Here is a 24,725-nt window from a genome sequence, read left to right on the forward strand (position 1 = left end):
GCGGCTTTGTAACAATACTTTGACGCTTCCTTCCTTCCCATCCACTTGTTTCTTATAGATATTGCCTTCTGTACTGCCTGTGACTCATTCTCCAAAAATTCCAAACCCTTTTCACATGTTTTGGCCCTGTCTTTTCTCTCTTTCAAGTCCAATATCTCGCCACTTCTTCTCCCTGCCGCGCTATTTGCCAGTAACGCGCTAACCCAACACCATCGCTAACCCCCCACCCCGCGAAGCGCTATTTTTGATGCGAAAAACTTCACTCGGCTATTCAACACCGGGTCTGGCATGCGCCGTGATCAATTTTAGCCACATCTTTGCGTGCTCGAGTTCGCCGCGTCACGTCACTGGAGAGGCGCAGGTGGTCGGCGGAGCCGCCCGCGAGCGCGGCTCCGCCGGTCGCCCTTCGCCGTCATTCGCGCGCTCTGCGCGTGTTTATCGAGTGTGCATCGGCGCGCGCTCGGCTTCCTCTTATGACGCTCACCGAAGATTTTCGCTGATATCCAGGCTTAACCTAAGCTAAGCCATAGCTATTTTTTTTTTCTTTTTGATTTTAGTCACTTTCTCGAAGCTGTTTTTCCTCGCGCGCAGCTGCGCGCTTAGCCGTTCATGCATCCTCCCACGATCTCCCTTTCTCCGCCTTTCAGCTCGACGTCTTTTCTCGGGACCACAAAACCTGTGTAAAGGATAATGACTCTCTCCCCTCCAGCCAACTCTCTCCTACCATCGTCTCCCTTGCCACTCCACTTGGAAAGCGCGATGCTTCACGATAACATATCTTTGACTCGACGGGTCTTGCCTTGGCTGGCACGGCGGCGCCCAACCACACAACCAGAGCGACGAAAATGCATGCACACTCGAGCTGGCACTGTTCATAGTCTGTGCGAGCGAAAAGCCACATCCCATATGTTAGGAGAGCCCCGACGCGGTTCGTACCCTGGCCTGCAAGATATTATTTGTAAGTACTAAAATTATTTTATCTTGATATACGTCTAGAAGTTAATGTGCTTTTGGGAGTAAAAGTTGCTTTGACTACATGCGCCTTTATTTTTCCGGCTCAATGAACCTACGCGCTTACTGTGCTGGAGTCAGCATTCGACGCTAGGTTCAACAGGTTGTACAATGAGACAAGAAAATAAGGGGGGCACTTTGTTCACCTAAAGTGGGGTGAGGCGAAAGCCTTTAGCGCGGTATTGCTGCTTGTGTCACTGATGTGTGGTCAAGATGTTAATTAAGTACGCAATTGTTTGTGAATCTCAAATGCTGGAGACACTTGGAGGGCGTTTGGGAGGCATCCGTACGATTCGACGCCTTTCTGCAAACACTCTGTAGCGTCCTAGACAAGGAGAACTACACATGCGTTGCCAGGAAGTAGCGTAGCCGTTAGCACGCTCGGCTGCGGAACGGGAGGATGGTGGTTAAAATCCCATCATACACAAAGATTTTTTTTTCTTGTCTGACTAGAAAAAGCGTGACACCTCTGTCGACAACGATGACGCACAAAAAGCTTTCGCTGTAATATTCGAGACTGCCTGGAAAAAAGTAACGCAAGAAAACCTCAAAAATAGAAACTTGTGCGACAAATACTCCGTCGTCTGTTCCAGTGAAAACGCGTATTGCACCCTCGTAGGGACAACACGGGAGTGCGCTATTCTAAAAACCAGGGAAAACGTAAATCTGTATGAAAACAAGGAGCTGGTACGCCGAAATATGTCTTCTATGCCTCTGAAGACATGGAAATTGCATCCGCGCATTTGTTCTCAGTATTTCAACATACTGAGAGCAACTGGTTGGGAGTCTGTGTTGTAGCCGTTACGGTGGCAAACATTAGTCGAATGAAACGCACAGCTGGCTGTTGGAATGGGACTTACAGCTTTTGAGGGGCAGATAATAACGTTGTGGAATGGAGGAATGCTTGTAAATCATTGGGAGATATGCTGCAGCACTTTGTGTGGCGCATATCCTTATTGTTTTATTTTTATTGTTTATTTTGTGCCTTATTATTTATTTTCAATGTATGTGACATGCTCATTTTATGTATATGTTTACTGTTATTGTCCCCCCTGCTATAATGCCCCTGGGCGCTGCAGGTACTTGTATAAATAAATAAATAAATAATCCCATGCGAGGTTCATAAAAGCATGTTTTCCTTGTTCGTAATTTCGCCACTTTCGCGCGTTTTATCTGTTCCTACACTTTTTGGGTAAGGTGTGTCAGAATGACACCTGCTCGTAACTTACATCTTTCATCTGACGATGCCCGGTGGTAGCGACAACCACTGCTGTGTTGCAGTGTTGCAGTGACAGTGGACGCACAAGAAACGCTGAACGAGCTTAGCGATGTGCTGAATGGTGATGTCTATTGTATCGGTTTTGGGTTTGTATGGAGCAAAATAAACGTTCATTTCACAAAGCACCTGGTGTCTTATCTGGATCGGAAGTGTTTGACGAAAGCCGTGGCGCAGCTGCGTTGATGTCCGGTCACGAGCGTCCGGAATGTAGTTTTTCAGTTTTCTGGACCGAAAGTCAATAGATAACAATAATAATGCGCCATGCTGGCATTCAAACTGTGCGCGCCTAAAACCGAAACCGGAAGTATTTCACCCAGCCGCTTGGTGCGCTACAGTCAATTGGGCAGCTGGGCCCTATGGGAGTGTCCGCTCTTTATGAATCCCTCTCTCTATACGTTGGTCTTCTCAAAAGCCCGTTGTTTTCTTAGTCAGATAAGATTTGTCGGAACCTCATATCTTCGCTGCACGCTGAACGAGACAGGGCATTGGACCAGTGAACCTCTAGAAAGAGTGATTGGACAGGATGGACAGGGCCGCTGAATAAGTACGGTATTGCCAGGCCATTACTGTGTGCATTTGTGCCGGGCAGATAACACTAGCAGCCCCAAAGCCAGTGCTTTTCCAGAGACAGTGAGCGTCGAAACAAGTGGCTGCGGGCGGGCCAGTGGCATAGCCAGGAATATTTTTTCTGAGGGTGTTTTACGCCGCTGGTGACAAAATAAACACAGCCTGCGCCCAAGCAATATCCTAGTCAGTTTTCTGTTTTAATGAAGCCGAAGGTTTAGCTGGTTCGTTCACTGTAATATATAAACAAAAATACGAGTGCACACAGGGCTCCGACGACTTTATTCGTAAAGAACATTTATTGTCTCACAAAAAAAAACAGTTGTACGAATATCGGGGCTATTCACAATATTACCCTTCAGTTTAAGTGCGCCATCTGGTTTTTCGAACAGCATCCATTTTTGTCAACAAACCGACACTTTTTTTGTTTTTACTTTTTAATATATCAGTGCGATATGTAAATAGCATGAACGAAAAAAGGTCGAAAGGAGAGGCGGATGCAGTGTTTCGAAGATTTTGGGGGTCTCTTGTACCGAAACACCCCCTCTTGGCTATGCCCCTCACAAAGGATGCGTGCTAACACAGTCTGCAAAGGTACCCTACTGACTTGGTATCCTGCAGGTCTCACGATTTACACCTTTCTGCTGCTGTTAATTCAGCCCACACTAGCAAATAAGACTATTTTTGGATGGGAAATGCATATTCGAAAGCGTAATGATGATTTATAAGTTCATGGGCAAAAATCAATAAATATTTAACCTGCACTAGGCATCGAGCAAACAAAATCTTCTAGTCTGTCAAATATGATTGTATTTTTTTTTTCAAAAAATCACTTAATGGCATGTTGTTTGCATCAGCATCTCGATCCTTAGTAAAAGTTAATTGGGATCCACGCGATAAAGATTTGATGCAAGTAAATCGCAGGCTTAGCAAACTTCCCTACACGCTGTTGCACAGAAGTTTGCATTAAAATTGACAACTATCTCTTCTACCAGGCATAACTTTACCAGCGAAGGTACGAGAACACCAGGAGAAGAACACAGGAAAACGCTGGACTAACAACTGAGGTTTAATCTGCGGACGACCACCATAGGTAACCAAAACACACATGCGAATCAGACGCGCTAAAAAAACTAACACAGATGTGGTGAGTCGGCGAAGAATGGATAATAGTTCAAGCTCTGGCAAACAACAAAATACCGCTATTTTGCCTAACAAGCTTACACGCGCACACTTCTGCTTGGCAAATTAAATTCCTCGTTCGTGAGTAGCAAAGACGGTGCACTGACGCTCGTGTCACTGCCTTGCAGCCTAATATCTGCAAGAACACCGCCGTTTTGTGGGTCAGCTTACCGAATGGTACTGGAACGACCTGAGACGGAGGCTACCAAGAAACTGACGATGACGAATTTTTATGGCGCAAGGGTAACTGCAGTCAATGAGCGCCATGGCACAATGTATTTTTCTTCTACTCAAGGTGGGGTCTAAGACCCATCTCCCAAGCATTTCACCCTGATTAAGCCGAGCACCAGGCCAGGGGAAAACACGCACCCATTGTATGTATCATTGGTGGGTACCCGACGGCACTGGGGATCGAGTCCCGCACCTTTCGCATGCGAGGCGGATGCTCAGATGGCTAGGCCACCGCTGCGGTAGAGAAGAGAACTAGGGCCTCCTTGCGAAATGACACTGCAAAAAACATTTGCATCCTTAAGAGTGCATTTCCGTGTCTATAACTCACACCCTTGCACCCTCCCAAAACGATGCAATGTATGCTCGTCGCACAAATAGTGAGGGTGCACTGTAAAAAATTTCACACCTTTAAAGGGAACATACTGACTAACACACCCTCGCACCCGACAAAATAGGAGTTTCTGTTACTCGTGCACCCGTCCTGCACCCGTCCTGCAACCTAGCATTTTAGGGGCGGGTGCATATGGCCAAAATACCCCCCAGTGCAGGCAAGGGTGTTCCTTTAAAAAATGTAAAGCTGGCTTCACCTCAGTTATGCATGCCGGACTAATTGGGGAAAGGAAATGTAAAAAACAAAATATAGCTGTAGCTCGTGTGTTTTATGGGATAAAATATGTTGGCGTGGTTCCTGTGACAACAACACGTGCACGTGTGAAGCAGCAACATGCGTTTTCGGAATTTTATCCACGTTTCACTGATGCATCGACGCGATTGTTACGGCAACATTCCACATGGCGATCCCAACTTAACTAATTATGAAGGCAGTACAAACGCTCTGACGGGGGCGATAGTATGCGCTTTTGAGGATTGCACTTTGAGGCATGGTTTACATCTTTCGCAGCCGAGAACATACATGCAGTGGCGAGAAAAATATTGGTTCACTCGCAGCTGAAAAAAAAAGTTATTGATTTTATTACAAATGCCAATAAAAATTGCTGGAATAATATCTATGCCACGAATGTGGGTGCTCATTGCTTGTTCTGATAATAACGTGCTCCTGTACTGAATCCATATCAAGGTGAAGCTGTTACGACTGCATCGCAGTGAATAGAAAAATCATTACGTTAATGTCTTGCGATAATACAGGGTGTTCCACGTAACTTGAATCAAGTATTTAAAAAAAGTGGTTAACTGCAGCCCGCTAAAACCAACGATACATTGTTCACCATCATGTGGCACTCCTCGGAATATTTTTTATTGCGCTTAATTAGTTAATTAACTAAGATTAATTATGCAAATTTTCAAATATTCATTTTAGTGCCAAGACCGTTACGCTAGGTTGTAGAGCAGGTTTATAAAAAACCAATCCAGTTTATTGTAGCATGGTATCTCATACGGGGTCATTTTTTCCGGCATCTAAAGAAAGCCCGCGAAATATGAAAAAATACCATGTGACTACGCTCGTGCGCTACCAAATTGCAGCGCTCTCAACGGCGTTTCGAGCAAACGCAGCGTGCCTGCTGACCGTGGCGAAGTGAACGGCCGCCGCGCCGCTGCAGAAAGTGCTGACGCGCGGGCTTTTTTTAGATGCCGGAAAAAAGGACCCCGTATGAGATACGATGCTACAATGAACTGGATTGGTTGTTTATAAATCTGCTCTACAACCTAACGTAACGGTCTTGACACTAAAGTGAATATTTGAAAATTTGCATAATTCATCTGAGTTAATTAACAAATTAAGCGCAATAAAAAAATATTCTGAGGAGCGCCACATAATGGCGAACAGTGCATCGTTGGTTTCAGCTGGCTGCGGTGTACCGCTTTTTTAAAATCCTTGGTTCAAGTTACATGAAACATCCTGTATATGTTTCAAACGGAGTACTGTCTACGCGAAATCATTCTACTTTACACACGAAACTACGCACAAACAACAAGACCCAAATTAGCAATTTCTTGAAGCAACCTCTGTGTCAACTGGAAGAAAGGTAACTATGGAGACATGAAGTTAATTAGGTTCCCAGAAGAGCTTGAGAAGCTCAAAGATCAAAGGGAGGAGAACAAAAACTGAACGAGTAGCAGTAGGTACCTGTGCAAACCCATTACAAAAAAATGCTGTGGTATACGGCGTTTAATGTCTGAAAGCTACACCTGAGCTATCGGAGACACCGTAGTGGAGGACTACATACTATTTTCGGCAATCGTGGGTCCTTGAACGAGCACTGACATTCGCACAACACACGGACAATTTAGGCATTTAGTGCTTCCGGTTTCCGTTCTGGACAAACTAGCGAACATCGTCTACGCACAGCAGCGCACAGGACATAAAGGCCCCCTGCCCACCCGCAGCCAGCAGACACTCTCTACCTCACTTTGAGCGAGCCTCCTCTCCTTCCATTCCCTCCTCGAAATTTTTCTCTCCCGCTCCTCGTCGAGTAGGCTCGGCAAGGCAAAATCACCCCTTCCTTCTCCGGTGTAAGCCGGAGGCGGAGCCGGAGCCGGAGGAGGTCACAGGGCGACGTCATGGCCCCGCCTTCAATAGAATTCTTTTCTTGGTTTTTGCATTTTCTCCGCACACTGAACGATCGAGAGGCGCGATCGGCTCGACCACCTAGACTTGTTAGCGAGCGCATCCTTTCATACATCTGTTTGTCATTCCCAGTTAACGAGCCACCTTTTCATTTTCTTTTAGGCCTCCCCACCGTTTCACGAGCGGAGGGGCGGAAGTCGGTTGTGTTCGAAACACACGGCGAAGCGCGGACCCGGCAACCGCCCGTTTGCTTTTCTCCATGCGTGTTTGTGTTCTGTGTGTTTGTGTCTTTTCTCCGCTCCAAAGCATATGTCATTCATTGGAGTCAAGGCGTACGCAAGATGCACGAAAGATAAGCGGTATGTGTGCGGAGCGGTAAAGTGGGCGAGCGAGGGAAAGGCTCTGCTGCACTACTAATTAAAACCTTGTTTTGGGGGGCTCGCATAGAAGAAAAGAAACTGAGAAGGGAGCGCGCACGCAGAGCGTCTCGTGACGGGATCACGGCGGGGGGGGGGGGGGGGGGGGGGGGAGCCAACTCCCTCAGTTTTACTGTTTTTTTACTTTTTACGGCTAGGGTTCAAGGCTGTCGCCGCACGCTCCCTCCGCAGTTTTTTTTTTTTTTGTTCCTTCATGCGGGTTTGTAGGCATGAGCCAGAACAGAAGGCGCTGCGGAAAGCGTTGTGCAGACGACGCGACGCCAAGGCTACGCCCAACCTTCTCCCGTCAGTCAGAACGATGCACCAATGGAGTGCCTTTAGCGAAAGTAGCCCCCCTTGACGTCAGCGGGGTGCAGAGTAGTGGGCCGGGCCCGTTTTTGAAGGAAGGAAAGAACGAACGGGCTTTGATTTGAATTTTCGCAGCTTTTCGGGGCGCGCATGGCTCTAGTATTTTGCAGAGGTTATCTTCGATGCCTCATCTATGCAGTGGGCTTGTTTTTCAAAAATGTCCGGACCCTGGTCAGTGGCCCTTTAAGCGAACATTTCCATCCTCCCGCTGATCTTGTAACAGGCGCGCCGCGAGTGGAAGCACGCTGTGCGGGCCCATGAGAGCGCCAAGGGAGCCGAAGGTCTACTTAACCGCAGAAACATCTGTCGCGATCAGACCTTGCAGTACGCATTCGGCCTTCTGTGTTCCTCTCAATCACCGCTGCGTTTTGTTGATTAATTTAATTTTATGAAGAGCAATGCCACAGGCCTAGGGGCATTATGCCTATCCATCATAACCTAGCGCCCTCCCGCCCATCTTCTACCTCTCTGAGCTACCTCACCACGAATGCCCTGGCACCATCCCTGTGCGGCGCTTCGAAGGTGTCGCTTGACGGTGAGGCCGCCGTCCTAAAATGTGTTACGACCTGCCTGCCATACATTTCATGCTTCCTCCACTTTCGACGACGATATAGGCTACACTTTTTTAATATATATTTTGCCACTACCGAATTGCAGCCGCTGGAGTGAACGTAAAAGAAAAAAACGGCAAGAGGGCCAATTCATGGTAACTTTTGAATCCGAAGAAATATATCTAATTTAATCACTTCGCATTTTCCGTAGCTGGTAACTGTTGGCAATCGTTGCGTATGCTGTTCCGGTGCTGCAAATACATTCTAGCTTACGTACGCACTGTAAAAAGCCCAATAAACTGAATTCAAAACTGAAACTGAAACTGCATTTCCGCCGCTAGGCGGCCATCGGTACCTTCGGGACTTTGTTGATTTATTCCCGCCTTTCTTTCTTTCCTCCATGTTCCCGCCTGTTGTGTGTCACGTGGTGTGGCCGCGGCGTCGTGGTGTGCGGGCTTCAGTGGTTGACGTGAACTGCGTTTTCGACCGCATTTTCCGAGGTACCGCATTGAACTGAAGTGTTTTTGTGCATATATAACCGGAGTAGTGCGTAGGTTCGTTCACTGCTGTCCATGTACTCGTATCTCACGTATCGGAACAGAAGCAGCCTTTGGAGGCTCTGCCGAATGCGTTTCTTTGTTGTAGATTGGCAGAAAGGCCGACGCTCGCTCACGTTTTAAAGGTTTGATATCAGGAAGCAAGGGCGAAGTTATAATGTGAGCGTGTTTATGCACCACAATGCATTTGTAATGTAGAAACGTTGTCCTGAAGTCGGCGTTAATGAAAAACACGAGCGTTGCGGGGGTTTGGAGACGTACTTCAGCTCGGCACGGCTACGCACCTGCCTCGAATGGTAAGCAATCCTATGTCTTCATGCATGCTGGTTTGCATTATTCAAAGCATATTTTACGGAAGAGCGGCCTCAAGGCTTGCCGCTTCTATTACCAAAGTGCCGAGATCTGCAGACAGGCAGCTCTTTCCGTGTATCCAGGAAGAGAAGCAGCACTGAACAGAGTTCGCCGAGAATCATTCTACTCAGAGCTGTTCTTGTTCTGACGAAACGAATGTTGCAAAGTACTGCCTCATGCTACTTAAGAGCTCTAGTATGTGTGTTCTGTCAAATTTAAAGCCGTTTAACGCTATTTTGTCAAATTCGTTGTCCTACGGTTTATCTGCACATGGTAATTTTTCCGCCCGTGCGTAAGGTCTATTCTGTATATCTGCGTAAAATGCGTTGCGTCAGCGGGACGTCTGAGATAAGCTTTCAATTTTGTGTGCTGCAGGCGCTGACCGCTGGTCGTTTTTGCATCAGACCAGGTTTTTGCATAAATTTGTTGACGCTGCTATCTATTTTGGTTTTTAATTGTTTTCACAACGTCATCCAGATAAAAGAATCCTGTGCTGTACCAGCTAGGTATATTTAGCTTGCTTTTTCAAGTTTTTAAAAGCTTCATTGTTTGGCCATAGTGACATAATTTCTGAATTTTGGCGGTCTGTAATCGTGATGGTATTAAATGGATGTCTGCAGGGGGAAACATCTACATCCACATGGGAGTCCACAGCCACAGCTTGCACCTTGTTGCCGCTGGGCAATATTCATGAGCAGTATGGAAGCAAAGGTGCGTTTTAGTTCTTGCTGCAAGCTTCTTTTTATGTTGTATGCTTGGTTCTCTTTTGGGCCATTTTCCCTTCTTTCCTTCATCAAGCTGCTTCATGAAAACGGGTACATAGCCTTACCATGCCCTCATTTATTTGTACATCCTTGCTAGTTCGTTGTCAGATTAGGGTTATTGCAAACCAGTTTGAGTGTTGTTGAACGTAGTTTTCTAATCATCATCATCATCCTGATTACACCCACTGCAGAGCAAAGGACCGCCTTTTCCAGCTGCGGCTACCATATCCCTGCGAACTTGGCACTAGCATTTGGTGATAAAAAGTGTGCTACCGCATAATGTCTTCACCTAATCCACCCACCTAACTTCCTGCCGCCCACTGCTACGTTTGCCTTCTCTTGGAATCCTCTCCGTTACACTTGAGGACCAACGGAGTGGATTCCAAGAGACTGCAAATGAAGTGCCAAATGTGTGGATGGGTTTGTTTTGTATGATGTGAATGGGATTAGGACAAAAACTAGAGCTTCTTGGTGCATCTTTATTTGTGTGTCATGAAGTTGGGAATTTCTAAACATTGTCGTTATCAGTTCTTGATAATGGAAAATGGGTTGTTGCAAAAAGTGCTTCAAAATAAAATCATGTGCTAAAACAGAACCCCTGCTCACTGGGTGCTAACTTTAAGACCTGCTTTTGTAACTAAATATATGTGGGCATATGTAAGGGTCTCAGTATGACAAATATAATGCAGGTACACTCATTTAAATAAGCCAGTCAGAAGCCCAATGCAGAAGCAGGTATGAATACTCAGACAAACAAGAGTGATAATTAAAAAAAAACCTAGACCCTTACTGTAGCATCAGCATTCAAGTTAGTTAGCTGCAGCTAGAATCAACTAAAAGCCATTGATGACGGTGTATAGTTCTTCCATTGTGAAAGGCAGGTCTAACGCTGGCACTGCCGCCTTTGGGATGCCTGATTGACCATTTGCGGAGAGTGTCGAATGCCCTGACCCTGCCGACAGTAGCCTGCAGTATTCTTCTGAGACACGTCTCCGGGTCATGATGAAGTGACCTATGAAGCCATTGCAAAGCTACCCCACACCTCCCGTCTTCGACTCCTGGAGTATTACAATTCTTCCTGGATGACTGGTGAGGTCCCCACGGAATGGAAGCTGGCGAAAATTGTGCCTGTTTTGAAACCCTGTAAGCAGCCAACAAGCTACGCATCATTCCGGCCCATTGCCCTACTGAGCTGCGTAGGTAAGCTCATGGAGCGCACGATCTGCAAACGCATAACTTGGTTCCTAGAAAGCCGAAATGAGTTCCCCCAAGAAATGAACGGGTTCCGTCAAAACAGGTCTGCGACTGACAATATCATCTCCCTCGTCTCATCAATTGAGGAGTACCTTCATGCTGGGTACATCCCGACAGCCGTTTTCCTAGACATCAAGGCCGCCTTTGACTCTGTCTTTCACCATGCAATACTCGCCGCCTTTGCCAGTCTTGGCCTTGGAGGAAAGCTATACAAATGGATTGGGCATTATTTGAAAGAACGGCAAATTTTTATGACCACTCCAAACGGTCCAACACGCTTTCACGCAGTAGAGAGGGGCGTACCACAGGGAGCGGTGCTCAGCCCTCTCCTGTTCAATATTGCCCTTATACACATAAGAAGAAACCTTCCGCGAGGGGTCCGTATAACAATTTATGCTGATGATATCTGCATCTGGACCGCATCACGTTCGCGCTATATCACCCAGCAACGTCTACAGAGAGCGCTATTGCACATTTCGATGTACCTGGCTTCCAGAGGTCTTCGTCTCTCACCAGAAAATAGTGTTGCTATGGCGTTTACAAGAAAAACGATGACCCGATATCCGCTGCTCCTAGGCGGACGATCGCTACCATATGTACAATCTCAGCGATTCCTGGGTGTTGTAATCGACTATAATCTGTCATGGACACCTCAGATCAAAAAACTCCGCGCGAGGATCACTGCAGCATCGCAAGTGTTTAGGTTCATGGCGGGAACAAGGTGGGGTAGCAACTGCCGATCAATGCTTCTGCTTGAAAAAGCCTACGTTGAAGGAACCTTGCGCTACTGTCTACCAGTGTTTCAAAGATTATCTACATCAAGCAATAAGTCTCTCGTTGCCGCACGGAACAACTGCCTGCGAATATTCCTTGGCCTCCCAAAGGGCTCCTCTGCATCAGGAACAGTAGCGGAGGCAGGATGTCTCCCACTAGAGGTGATTGCCGCCCAGGAAACTATGCGTACCCATCTCCGCCATGTTCTTCAAGGGAAGAAGCACTTCCTGCACCGTGTCCACCTAACTCACAGCAACTCTAGCTTTGGCCAGGCAGTGCAGCTCCTGCCCATCCCTACTATTAATCAGCCACAGAAACTACTACCTCTGACCTTTCCTCCATGGACACTCTCTCCTCTAAAGGTGAAGAAGTTTGTTCCAGGTGTGAATGCAAAGAGCCGCATGCCACAGGCAGCTCTTCTGCAAACTACTCTCGCCTACTTAACGGAGGAATATAGGCAGCACACCCATATCTTCACCGATGGTTCAACTACTAAAGAAACCTCTTCATGTGGCCTTTATGTGCCCTCAATAGGCCATGCCCTTTCTTACCGGCTGCAGCGGAGGACATCCTCTACGACAGCTGAGCTTCACGGCATTAAGGAAGCTGTTTCTTACATCCTGCGCCGAACCGCCGACCGTTGGGTTATCTTCACCGATTCGAAAGCATCTCTTCAGATCCTGGCCAACCTGCTGAAGAAAACGAATCACCAGCCAGTTTCCCTGGACATCGGATATCTACATCATTTAGCTATTGCCGCAGGCCACTGCATAACATTTCAGTGGGTACCTGCTCACTGTGGCATTCAGGCTAATGAAAAAGCAGATGAAGCGGCCCGTAAGGGCCACCAACATCGGAGATACATTAGAACTTTTTTTACGAAATCTGATGCGTCCCAGGTGGCCAAAAGTTTTGCTTCCGAAGAAATGTATCGGCTTTGGAGTTTGCCGACATATCAGTACCAATTTCTTCACTTAATCGACCCACATCTTAGATCAAGACTCTCACCCAGAATTCCTCGACATCTGGAAACACTTTATCATCGACTTCGTCTTAATGCTGCATATACAAACGGCTTACGATACCGTTTTAGACAAGTGGACAGTCCGCACTGTGACAACTGTGCCGCGATAGAAACTGTGGAGCATATCTTGCTTGAGTGCCCTGCATATGCCAACGAGCGTGCGTACTATGAACATTGCATGCAGAAGCTCTGCTCAGTGCCCCTTACAATGGACAAAGTTTTAGGTCCCTTAGCCTGCCTTAGGCAACAGAGACTTGCAATGACTTTTCTATTCACATATTTAAAAGACATTGGACATCTTGATAAGCTTTAAACTCACTTGCACGTCACCTTCATGCATTCTTCATGCAGTGAACTTCGTCAGCCCATTTGACGGACTATGCACTCCATCACCCCATAGGTTACATCAATTCTCGCCATTGCATCCTTAGTACCCATTTCATGGCCGCATTTTATCTTCGTTTTTTTTTACCTCTTCCACTCTGCTCTCCTTCTGTCTTTATCTCCCAAATTCCCCTCCCTATGCAGAGTAGCATGCCAGCGATTTTTAAGCGCCGGCTAAATTCTCTGCTCTTCATTAAAGAGTCTCTCTCTCTCTCTCATTGATAACGGTGGCATAGAAAGCCTAGAGGGTTAGTTTGTGAGACATCTGGCACCAAGAGCACACTTACAGATGTAGGCAAGAGCAAGCTGAATGGCTTTTTGGATTTAATACATCTTCTATTTCCTGTACAGTCACTTATGCCAGTCCGGTCTATGTTAAAGCAGAATAGCTAACTGTGTCGCTCATAACCCCACTGTTCTTTTTTTTTTGAGGTAGCAGTAGCTGGCATCACAATTATTTCAACTGCGCAGAGCATGGGCAATAAATAGATGAAAAACGAGCACTACCGACACGTATCACTGCATCAAAGATCGACTACATAAAGCAAAACAAACATTGGCGAATAAAAACAAAAGAATAAAAAATGTTGAAAAAATCACTATTCTGCCTTCTAAGCTGCTAAGGTAGCCTATAGTCTGGGACAGCTTTCTGTGGCTATGCAGTGGAAGGTACGAGCACGCACCGCCAGCTTAAACACCTATCTCTGTCCCTCGTGACGGTGTGATAAGAGGCACGCTTGTAAAATCCTTGCCCTCATAGCTTCCACTGCATAGCCACAGAAAGCTGTCCCCAAGTATTGTTCTTTTCGTGTGAGCACAACAGAATGTTTTCTGACACACTTGTCTTGCTCCTGATGGATCAAACGCATCAACAACAATCTCGTCTCACACGTGTCTCACAACTTGAAAAGAATAGGAGCTAGGGCCGGTGCGCGAGTAGTATTCTCAGCTCGAAGCAAATTGCAACGTCTCTGCAAGAGTGTCAACTGTGAAGGGTTGGCACCTGCAGAATGCGAAAAGAACCAAGAATTCTCTTATGTACAAGTGCCCCAAAAATGTGGCGCACAGAAGTGAGCTATCCCGCGGAACGGGCTGTATCAGTCAAACAGGAGATGCCTAAACGACTGTCTGAGCGAACACAAGAGCTCCTTAAAACCACCTCCCGAAAGCAATATGGTCATATATTGGCAGTCGTGTGTAAACTGCGCCTGTGCTTTCAGCCAACCATACTGTACACTTACATAAGGACCAGCACACGCGGGAGATTTGTTGATGCGTTTGATACGTCAGGAGCAAGACAAATGCATCAGCAAACCTACTGTTGTGCTCACATGCAAAGAACTAGGCTACCTCAGCAGTTTAGACGACAGAGTAATGGTTTTTCTACATTTTTAAACACTTTTTTTTGTTTTTATTCGCCAGCATTTTTGCCCTTTGCAGACAATCTTTAATGCAGTGCCACATGTTTTGCAAGCAGGCAAACTGTTGCAAAAAAAATGTTGGTTGTGCCCTTTTTTCACTTGTTTATTTTGTGGCGATCTTTAGATCGTCAGTCAGCGCCGAGTCTGTCTAGTTCTTTCATCCCATTACTGCCATGCTGTGCCCTTCATGCTGACGAACATGTACCGACTAGTTCAAGAAAGTAACTTTTTACATTGTGAAGCCATTTTACCAATTGCATTCGCATGGTTTGAATGAATGACCATTCAGATTGCTATTGCATCTTTTTGGAACCGAACAAGCTTAAATTTTGCAAGCTTACCAAACTCTTCGGATGCTTATGTTTGTTATCACCAGCATTAAGTCTCCTTTGCTGCTCACGTCCACAGAAGGCAAAATGCTCGACTCATTATGATATTGCGGGGACTATATTAGGTAGACTGGCAGGAACAATGCCACCATCTAAGTAGGGGAGTGGGAGTTCTCAGTGTCAGGGTTATACATCTGTACAATGTAAAGATTCAGATTGGTGTCGTCTTTGTAACTTGCAATTGTAATTTTTCTAGTGTTACAGAAGCCTCTTAAAGTCCAGCCAATATATTGACCTATATGGAAGCTGCTATATGCCTGGTGATAAGTAGGCTGTGTATTTTGTTGCTGTGCAATACTGAATAAGGTGATTCCACGCCACCTTATCCAGACTTTTGCACTCGACTACACTTGATTTCTTAAAGAAACAAAAAAATCATGGCTTATTTTATTACCATGACAAAGATTTTTCCAGCATGTTCTTGGCAGAGAAAAAGAAGTTTCATGTCGTGGCCACCATCCTATGTTTACAAGCAATAGCAAAGCTAAGTCTTGCAAAAAAACATGTTAAAAATAAACGCTTTACGCATGACTGAAACTTTTTCATGTAAATAAAGGATGTGCTTTCATATCCAATAAATTGGACTCATGTATAAAACATGAAAGAAGGTACAAAAATATTGGAAATTGATATCAATTTATGTTCTCATAAGTCATTTAAACCATTTTTCTGGGTTATCCAAAAGGCAAAGGATGGAATAAAAGTGTTTCAGAGATGAAAAAAACGCGAGGCATGTCAGTCAGCTGAAAAAAATTCTATTTTTGAGGCATATTCAGCCACCAGTTGCACAGTGAGGTTGGCCTCATTTACTTTCTAATGGCTGTGACATTTCTAAAATTTTAATTGGAGCAATTTTCGTTTTAGGCGAGAAAATAATTTCGCAATTTGAGTCTCTACCTTCAACCCCAGCATTGCTGGCTGCTTGCTCGACACTGCGGTGCATGCTAGAGCCGGCATCAAGAAGACACAAAGCTTTGCTGCACGGTGCTCTATGTGGATGCTCCTCATATTTTGGTTTTGAGAAGTCTGCTGGCATATTCGCTCAAATTTTGTCAGTTTAAACTTGAGCATGACTTAAGTCCAGCATGCACCATTGAGAGAAAGATAAAGGCTTGATGTGGTGAAAAATGCGTATTCCTTTTAATGGTAGCACTTTTGTAAACTGCCTAATCAGTTCACCTTTATTTTCTTGAATCATTTGTTGGAGCACCCAGAGGGCTACGACACTCTTAATGGTTTTCTCCGCCCATGTAAACAGCTTATAGAGGATCAGTATTTGACCTTTCTGTGGCCTCTGAATGCTTTCTGTTGCTGCAGGGGGCCTCACACTTCCACCAATGCCGTTAAAGTGTTTCCCGGCTGAGTACTGTTTGTGTCGAGGAACGAGAGCCGTCCTGCCATGTGGCCACTTCATTTTTACTTTTTGTAATTCTATCCTTCAGCAGGTTTCTTTATTACTGAAGCTGGTGGCATCGAAGACCAGCACACCATTGTATTCGGGCAGCGGAGTGCTGGTTTTGTGTAATTTACAGCTGGTGGCAAAGTGTGCTGGAGTGAAAAGGAAGCACTGAGCAGTGTCGATATTGAACGCAGGGACTCAACTTTTAAGGTTGTTTTCTCGCTTAAAACAAAAAAAGAGCTGCAAATAAATGCCATTAAATAGTACTGTTTAACTTTCTATCTTTCATAATTTAATTAAGATCACCTCATTATGTAGTAGACTACTGAATATGTCACAAAAAGCAAATTTTCTCGACTTTAGAATGCTTTCGCTGGCTTGCCTTACGTGTTTTGCTCTCTCAATCATTTTTATCGCCTTTGCCTTCTCGACAGCTTAGAAAATAGAATAACTACTGTGAGAACATAAAATTTGATAAAAGATTTCAAATTTTTATATTTTGTACTTATTACATGTTTTATTTAAAACAAAATAAGTTCAATTTACTGCATTGGATATGTAATACCTTAAATTTATATAACAGAAACTTCATAGTCCTGCGTAAGAATGTTTCTTTTTACAAATTTTTTTGCATGGTTACGTTTGGCTATCACTTTCAAACATGAGATGGCGGCCACGACGGGAAAAAATTACTCCGCCTAAAACAAGCTGGGATAATGTTTGCCTAAGTAATGCAATAAGCCATGAATTTTTTTAAAGAAATCGAAGATTCAGTGCTAAGCCTGGAACATTGGCATGGAATGACCCAATGGCATATAAATGCCAACTGTGCGCTGATTTGAAGAAGCCTTTATATTATTTTTGTAGCTCGATTAATATTGGAGTGTAGGTTGAATGCAATTTTTTCTGCTTGCATAATTGGAATGGTTCCATATCATGCCATTTATTTCGCATCTTGTATGCAAACTTGTATTGCGTTGCCAATATTTTATGCTGCTAGCGTTCACCCCATATGAATATTGCTGCTCCTGAGCAGCACACTCAACTGATCCACTGGAATGGTATCACTGTGTGTACCTTTGGTAAATTTCTGGGAAAAATGTATTCATTCACCTGGCTGCTTGGTAGTTTCATGTTTCATATGTAGTGACAGATGAAATGCAGATCTGTCCTAAGGATGAATGTGGCCATTTCTTAACACCATTTTACAGTAGTGATATTTGCAAGATGATCAATTCTATTTATCTACTTTGTACTTTTGTTCACTACGTAGTGCATGTATGCCTCCAAGAAAGGGAACGCGAACCAGAAAGGAAACAGCTTGGAACCCCTTGTGGTCTTTTTCCAGATGTAGACTTCATCTCTTAATGTGTGATAGTATATTAGTCTAGGCAAAGCAGCGTGCAGGGTAACAGGGCACTGACAGGAAGACACAGGTACTGCGCTGACTAACAATTGAGGAATTTATTGCTTTGCTCACTATAAATACAGGAAATATCATCCAAGATACAAAAGAAGGGAAGTCATGGAATCATCATTTGGTCACATCTGTCGGGATTATTTATCCAGATAGTCAACTGCTTTTTTCGTTGGTGTTAGTGATGATGTGCTTCCATAGGTTAAACAATTCTTAAGTGTCATGCACGTCTCTTATATCTCGGCATGAGCTGTTAATTATATTTCCTAAGAATTTTACATCATCGAAAGTGTGGAGTGCACTCACAGTTCGGCACATGTCTTGCTAGTTTGCTACTATATCCTGTCTCAGTATTGCCGACTTGTTCTATTAGACAAATGTTGACACGCTGACCTTATTTCCCAACATACGACGCCCGCATGAGAGAGGGATCTCGTAAACTAAGCCACAGTCGCATGCTGTGAATTTGTTTCGGTGCTTCATCTTGTGTTGGGCTGTTTTTGAAGCACCTTTGCTGGGCGCGTTGCATACTACGTTCAGCTACTTTCTGCAAAAAAGCAAATGAATCCATCGCAAAGAACTTCCGCAAGCTGCAAAAGAAGGTCAAGCGCCAAACAGTGAAGAACGAAACCTAAAAACTTGCGTCAAGCCAACAACTTGTCCAAATTAGTGCTGGCTATGAAGAAAAGTGATGGCCTATGCCTGAATGCCTTCGCTATTGCAAAAACACGCAACAATAACTGACCTTTCGGAGGAATTGTCGCTGAACAAGGATCAAGGCAGCAACCCTTAGGGCAGTAAGAATTGCTCTCCTTGTTCACCGTGGGAGACCTCTTCCTGGTAAAGAAGCCAGAAGTGTCCCCATTCCTCTCGAACAGCTGTACAGAAGAATTGTCATCTCATTCTGATCAAGGACTTGCATTGCACGCTGCTAAATGCTGCCTTGTTTGAGACGATAAGAGAAGGTATTAATTCAATGGGAGCAGTACAATTCCAGAACCTGTGCAGAATTAATGCGGATAGATTCCTCGAGTTGCTAACCATCTACTTCCGTTCTACCTATGTAAAGTTTAATGATGTGTGCATACAGTGGCAGGGAGTATGCACCAGTTCCAGCGTTGCACTAATTCTCATTGTGCTGCTAGCCTGTCAAAATAGCCAACTATTAAAAAGCTGTGCATGGCACCAGTTTGATAACGACCTTCCGATTTGTGGACGACTTCTTAGTAATCCACAAGCTTCATTACCAAGGGTAACACAAAGTCATTGTTGACATCTTCAAGACCTTCTCCGAAGTTCTTGCTAACTTTGAGCTGACCAAAGAAATGCCACTGGGGGTACAGCTTCCCGATCTATGGCTGTACTTTGTAGAGACCCATATGTGCTGGCGTTCCAGAGTCGAAAAAAAGGCTGTTGCTACTGGCGCACTGCAAAATATCCTAAATAGCTCGTGTATTGACCGTCAGCAAGAATGCCTTGAGGCCCACCTGACATGGCTACCTGAAGCTGATTTCCCAGATGACCTCATCTGCAGCCTTGGCTTCAGTTTAAAGAAATTTGCCTATCTACCTCTAAAAGGCTTCAGAAAGAACGGAACGTAGCTGCCATAACATATTATTATGTGATTTAGCTCAGCAGCAGGCGCGACAGGTTGCACTCAGAAGGCACCCCAAACCAAGTCACCCCGAGCGCTAGCTGCAGCGTCTCTGATGTCATCAACTGTCCAGTGTCAAAACAACGTCCTCTTCGCCTTGCGACTTGCACTGTAGCACTACCCCCTCCGCCTCGCGGAAGGAAGCACAGCCCTTGGGCGCCCTAAGGTGGTGTGAATGGTAGGGCTTAAGACAGGTGACGTGCACGAGCTTTGTGGAGGGGGCCGGGAGAAGAGTGCGGGAGTGCAGGGACGTGATTTCATAGGTCACATTGCTCAGTTGCCTGAAGAGAAGACGCGGTAAGGAACCACGCAACGAGGCAGCAGCTTCTCACCCAGGCCCACATGGTGTGCAGGGAGCCAGAGGAGTACGTGGAAGCCAGTAGGGTAGTGGGCAACACGGTGATTAAGGTCATAGGTGCATGGTATCAGCCACGCACTAAAGAAAGTGGTCAGGCAGGCTGGTGTGAACTTAGTATGCAACATGCCCAGCTAGGGTGCTTCAAAGACAGCCTGGTATAAAAGAAGGCTGTCAAATCCGCAGCATGCGACAGTGACTTAGGCACCTTGTTTAGTAAGTTCACACCAGCTCGCCTGACCACTTTCTCTTGCGCGTGGCTGATACCATGCACATATGCCGTCACAGCTAACTTCCATTCTTCTTTCTGAAGCCTCGTTGGGGTGGATCATCAAATTTCTTTCATTATCTTCAAGCGAAGGCTGCAGACGAGGTCATCCGGGAAACTAGTTTAAGGTAACTATGTTAGTTCGGCCTCAACGCTTTCCTGCCGACAGTCAGTACACAATCTGTTTGAGACATTTTTTAGTGCGCCATTAGCAACAGTCTTTTTTTCGACTGTGGAACATAACACCAGCACATATGGGCCTCTCTGATGTGCAGCCATAGATCGAGAAGCTGTACCTCCAGCAAGGACTTCGGAGAAGGTCTTGAATATGTGAACAATGCCGTTGTGTTGCCCTTGTTTATGAAGCTTGTGGATTACTTGGAAGTCATCCAAGAATTCGAAGGTCATTATCAAATTGGTGTCATGCAAAGCTTTTTAATAGTTGGCTATCTTGACAGGCCAGCAGGACAATGAGAATTAGTGCAACACAGGAACTGGTGCATACTCCTTGCCACTGTGTGTGCAGGTCATCAAACTAAAATAATAGATGGTTAGCAGCTCGAGGAATCTATCAGCATTAATTCTGCATTGGTTCTGGAATCGTGCTGCTCCCATTGAATCAACGCCTTCTCTTACCGTCTCAAACAAGGTGGTATGTGGCAGCGTGTAATGTTAGTCCTTGATGACAATGAGAAGACACTCCTTCTAGACGGCTGTTCAAGAGGAATGCGGACACTTCTGGCTTCTTTACCAGGAAAAGGTCTTCCACGGTGAGCAAGGAGAGCAATTCTTGCAGATACTGCCCTAAGGGTTGCTGCCACGATCCTTGTTCAGAGACAATTACTCTGAAAGGCCAGTTATCATTGCGTTCTTGCCATAAAGAAGGCATTCAGGCATAGGCCCTAACTCTTTTTCACAACCAGCCCCAGTTTGGTCAAGTTGTTGGCTTGACGTTCGTTTGCAGCTTGTGGAAGTTCTTTGCAGTGGCTTCATTTGCTTTTTCACAGAAAGTAGCTGAACGTAGTATGCAATGCTCCGAGCAAAGGTGCTTCAAAAACAGCCCAGCATAAGACGAAGCACAGAGACAAATTCATGGCATGCGACAGTGGCTTAGTTTACAAGATCCCTCCGTCACGCGGAGCGTCCTGTGTTGGGAAATAAGGCCAGCATGTTAACATTTATCTAATGCAACATGTCGGAATACTGAGAAAGGATATGGTAGCAAGCTACCAAGACACGTATCGGACTGTGAGTGTATATCACACTTTCGACAATGTAAAATTCTGAGGAAATGTAAGAGACATGCATAGTACATAAGAATTGTTCAACCTGTTTAAGCACATCATCACTAACTTTAACGAAAAAGAAATCAACTACCTGGATAAATAATCACAACAGATTTGACAAAATGACGATTCCATGACTTTCCTTCTTTGTATTTTGGATGATGGTTCCTGTATTCATTGCAAACTAAACAATGAATTCCGAAGTTATCGCTGCACCTGTCTTGTCTGTGTCCTGTTATCCTGTGTGGTTTTGCAAAGATTCATGCACCAACTGGCCGAGCTCCTTTTCATGTAGTAGTTTAGTGGCCTTGTGCAAATTTTTCTTGATGGATTGTTGAGTTTACTGGCTGCGGACATGGGAGATATGTTAACTTAGCACTGTTGCCTGCCTTTCAAGATGTCACTTGCTTGGTGTAATAATGAATGCATGCTTTGCGTTAGTTGCACCCGACCACTCTCATAGAAGGGGTCGTATTGCTGACTGATCAGATACTGTGCTTTCTGTTACAGTGAATGTTGCACATTACTTGTCGTTCGGTTTATTGTAAAGCATTTTGAAGTGCTCTATTTTCGCCTTTGTTGTCATGGTGTTTTGTGCCTTTTATAATCAGTTTACCCGCCAGGCAGGCCAGTGGTTTGCACTAGCTTGTAGCAGTTCGTGCAGAATTAATTGCATGGCCTGACCACCTTCATTCCATTTCATAACATCTAGCTTTTTAGCTAAAACATTGTTTATATAATGCCGTTTAGAGCTACTTTTTCTAAACCACAGTGAACTCTTTGGAATGGTTCAAAAAATAACAGCTGGCGCCTGCTTGCCACTTGGACAGATTTTCTTCTTTCTGTTAGCGTTAGCATGCATTATAAAACACATTGTTAGTGAGCAATATGTTGGCATTTATAAGGACCATCGAGCAGTGTAAACTGATATGAAATATTTTACTGTTTTTGTCTGAAATGCAGACTCACACCATGTATGCTGTTCACCGAAGACAATCCTGAGGTGACTGAGAACCTGTTCGTGGAGGGAGGATGACTACTCAGCAGGCTTACCACTGCGGCTCACTCCACAACTGCCATAATGTCAGGAATATGGGTGTTCAGCATAAGCTGCCTTAAGTTTGCTTTTTTGGTTTTTCCTGGGAGTTAGCGTCACAGTCCAAGCCTTCTTCAGGCTGGTATAGAAGGCTGCACAGGCATGAATTTTTCATTCTGTTTGCTCTGAAAAATTAGGAGGTAGAGTAAGTGCAATGGAACCTTATTCTTGCAGCACCATAAACCCAATAACAGCAGGTATGGGGCTGTTGTACCTTAAAATTTTAAGTTCTTTGGATGGCAGTGAGGAATTCATTGGAGAAGCTTCTTGTGCATTGTTTTATGGATGTGTTTTGTTCTAATAAAAACATTCAACATTTCTGTAGTTTTGTGAGTTTTGTCAATAAACGTTTTTCTTAGGTGCATACAGCCTGTTTACTGCTATGAAGAGCTCCAGTAGTACAGGTATATTGCAATACGTAGGCATTATAATGGTAAATTTAAAGAACGCTTAAGAAAAGTAATAAAAGTGGGAACAAATTATGAACCCATGGCATGCTTTTTCCTGAAGGGTGTAGGGGTGTAACAAGCATAAAACTCCTGTGGCTCGGTGGTAATAGCGTGTGATACACCTCAACACCTCTGGGTCAAGTTGTATCATTTTCGGGTTGGTTCTTTCATGAAACACCCCACGTTAAAGGTGTATTGAAATCACAAAACACCCTTCTGGGCCGGGTGCAAGGGTGCGAGTTATAGACACCTGGAAACTTCTTTAGAGGTGTTTTATTTTTTACAGTGTGGGATCGTTACAGTCGCGCCCTTTTCTCCTACTACCCAAAAGGGTGCAAGGTATGCTTGTCGAACCCATAGCAAGGATGGGATCGTTAGAGTTGCGCCCTTTTTCGGACTACTTTAGAGTTTCATAGGTTTTTACTGCTTTAAAAGGCGCTGATCAATATTTTTTTCGGGTGCACCCTTGAAGGGAACCCAAACATTTCCCTACGAAGAGCTGCCGACGGCCTGTCTAACTTTGCACTACGGTTACGGCATCTCCAGCTGTAATTACAATACACATATATAGCTTTCGCACTGTTTCTGCACCTCCTTGCTCTGGAGTCACATTTGTGATGTCTGCATGATGTTCACGGCGTTAGTTGGATGAATATATTTTTGGAAAAAAAAGAAAGAAAAAGGGCTTGCGAACTTTCAGCAAACCCGCTCGCACAGTAACACGATGCTATAATGTGCCACATATTTTTGCCAAAGGAACATAAACAGGTATGAGCTTAACTGTCTTCAGTCATATAAAGGAGAGAAGCCAACAGCCACAGAAACCAAGGGAAACGAGGGATTTTTTAATTTATTTATTTTGTGCTGTTGTTCGATTTATAATATTACTAAATATGTTATCGCTTAAAGCTAATTGATTAGAAAAGCAGAAGAAAAAACAACCACATGCCGCCGGTGGGATCCGAACCCACGACCTCCGAATTACGCGTGCGGTGCTCTACCGCTGAGCTACGGCGACTTTTTTTTCTTTATTAACTGAGCTACGGCGACGGCTGTCAATTCTTCTGCTTACGGGGGTATTTATGTTTACAAATAACCTAACCTTGGGAGTGTTCACCAGCGCCACCCACGCTCTTAAGCGGCGGACGTAGCACGTCCTGAGTTACCGCTGATGTGACGTAGAACATCATCGAACGGCAAGAGTGGAAGCTGTGTGAGAACCCTCTTGTGCTTCCTATGGCGTCAAGGCTGCCAGAACCGAGACCCTCGCTAAGCAATTAAGCAAACAAGAAAGGGGGGATGAGGGGCTCGTTATAAATAGGAGAGAAGCCAACAGCCACAGAAACCAAGGGAAACGAGGGATTTTTTAATGTATTTATTTTGTGCTGTTGTTCGATTTATAATATTACTGAATATGTTATCACTTAAAGCTAATTGATTAGAAAAGCAGAATAAAAAAACAACCACATGCCTCCGGTGGCGGCAGAAGATACCCCCGCTGCGCGCAATACTTACTTGCATTAACGAGCATACTTTCTCCAAGTTTATTTATGTTATTTCAACGAGCCCCTATCTGGAGTTAGTGATGCTCAGCACTTCAGCTAAAATAATTCAGTTATCACATTACGGGAGCGGAAATCGCATTCATAGCTGCTCGCATCAAGGCTGCAGCTGTCACTTAATAGAAAACCCGAATAGCTCACATCGTTCTAAAAACATCTCTGATTGAACTTCTGGAATGTTGTTCGACAAG

The 24,725-nt window shown here is 44.9% G+C and overlaps 1 protein-coding gene and 1 long non-coding RNA gene across 5 annotated transcripts in view; both read left to right on the forward strand.

Moving 5' to 3' along the window:
• Positions 1–796: 796 nt before the first annotated feature.
• LOC149325993 (cytochrome P450 3A29-like) overlaps positions 797–24,725 on the forward strand; it is a 228,896-nt gene continuing 204,967 nt past the window's right edge. For all 3 annotated transcript variants that reach the window (XM_089564082.1, XM_089564083.1, XM_089564081.1), the window contains exon 1: positions 797–958. Coding sequence is in view for 2 of the 3 variants with exons in the window: in XM_089564083.1 (XP_089420209.1) it covers positions 850–958 (109 nt within the window). In the remaining variant the exon portion in view is untranslated. The remainder of the gene's footprint in view (positions 959–24,725) is intronic.
• On the forward strand, positions 8,324–22,842 carry LOC149325994 (uncharacterized). 2 transcript variants are annotated; one of them, XR_016286079.1, is made up of 3 exons: positions 8,324–8,983; positions 9,659–9,749; positions 22,391–22,842. It is a non-coding gene; the product is annotated as an uncharacterized LOC149325994 (long non-coding RNA). The 2 variants fall into 2 exon arrangements; XR_016286080.1 differs by lacking the exon at positions 22,391–22,842 and adding an exon at positions 15,245–15,296.

Source organism: Amblyomma mixtum, chromosome 10 (assembly GCF_055824585.1).
Source record: "Amblyomma mixtum isolate Tamu chromosome 10, ASM5582458v1, whole genome shotgun sequence".
Classification (NCBI taxonomy): domain Eukaryota; kingdom Metazoa; phylum Arthropoda; class Arachnida; order Ixodida; family Ixodidae; genus Amblyomma; species Amblyomma mixtum.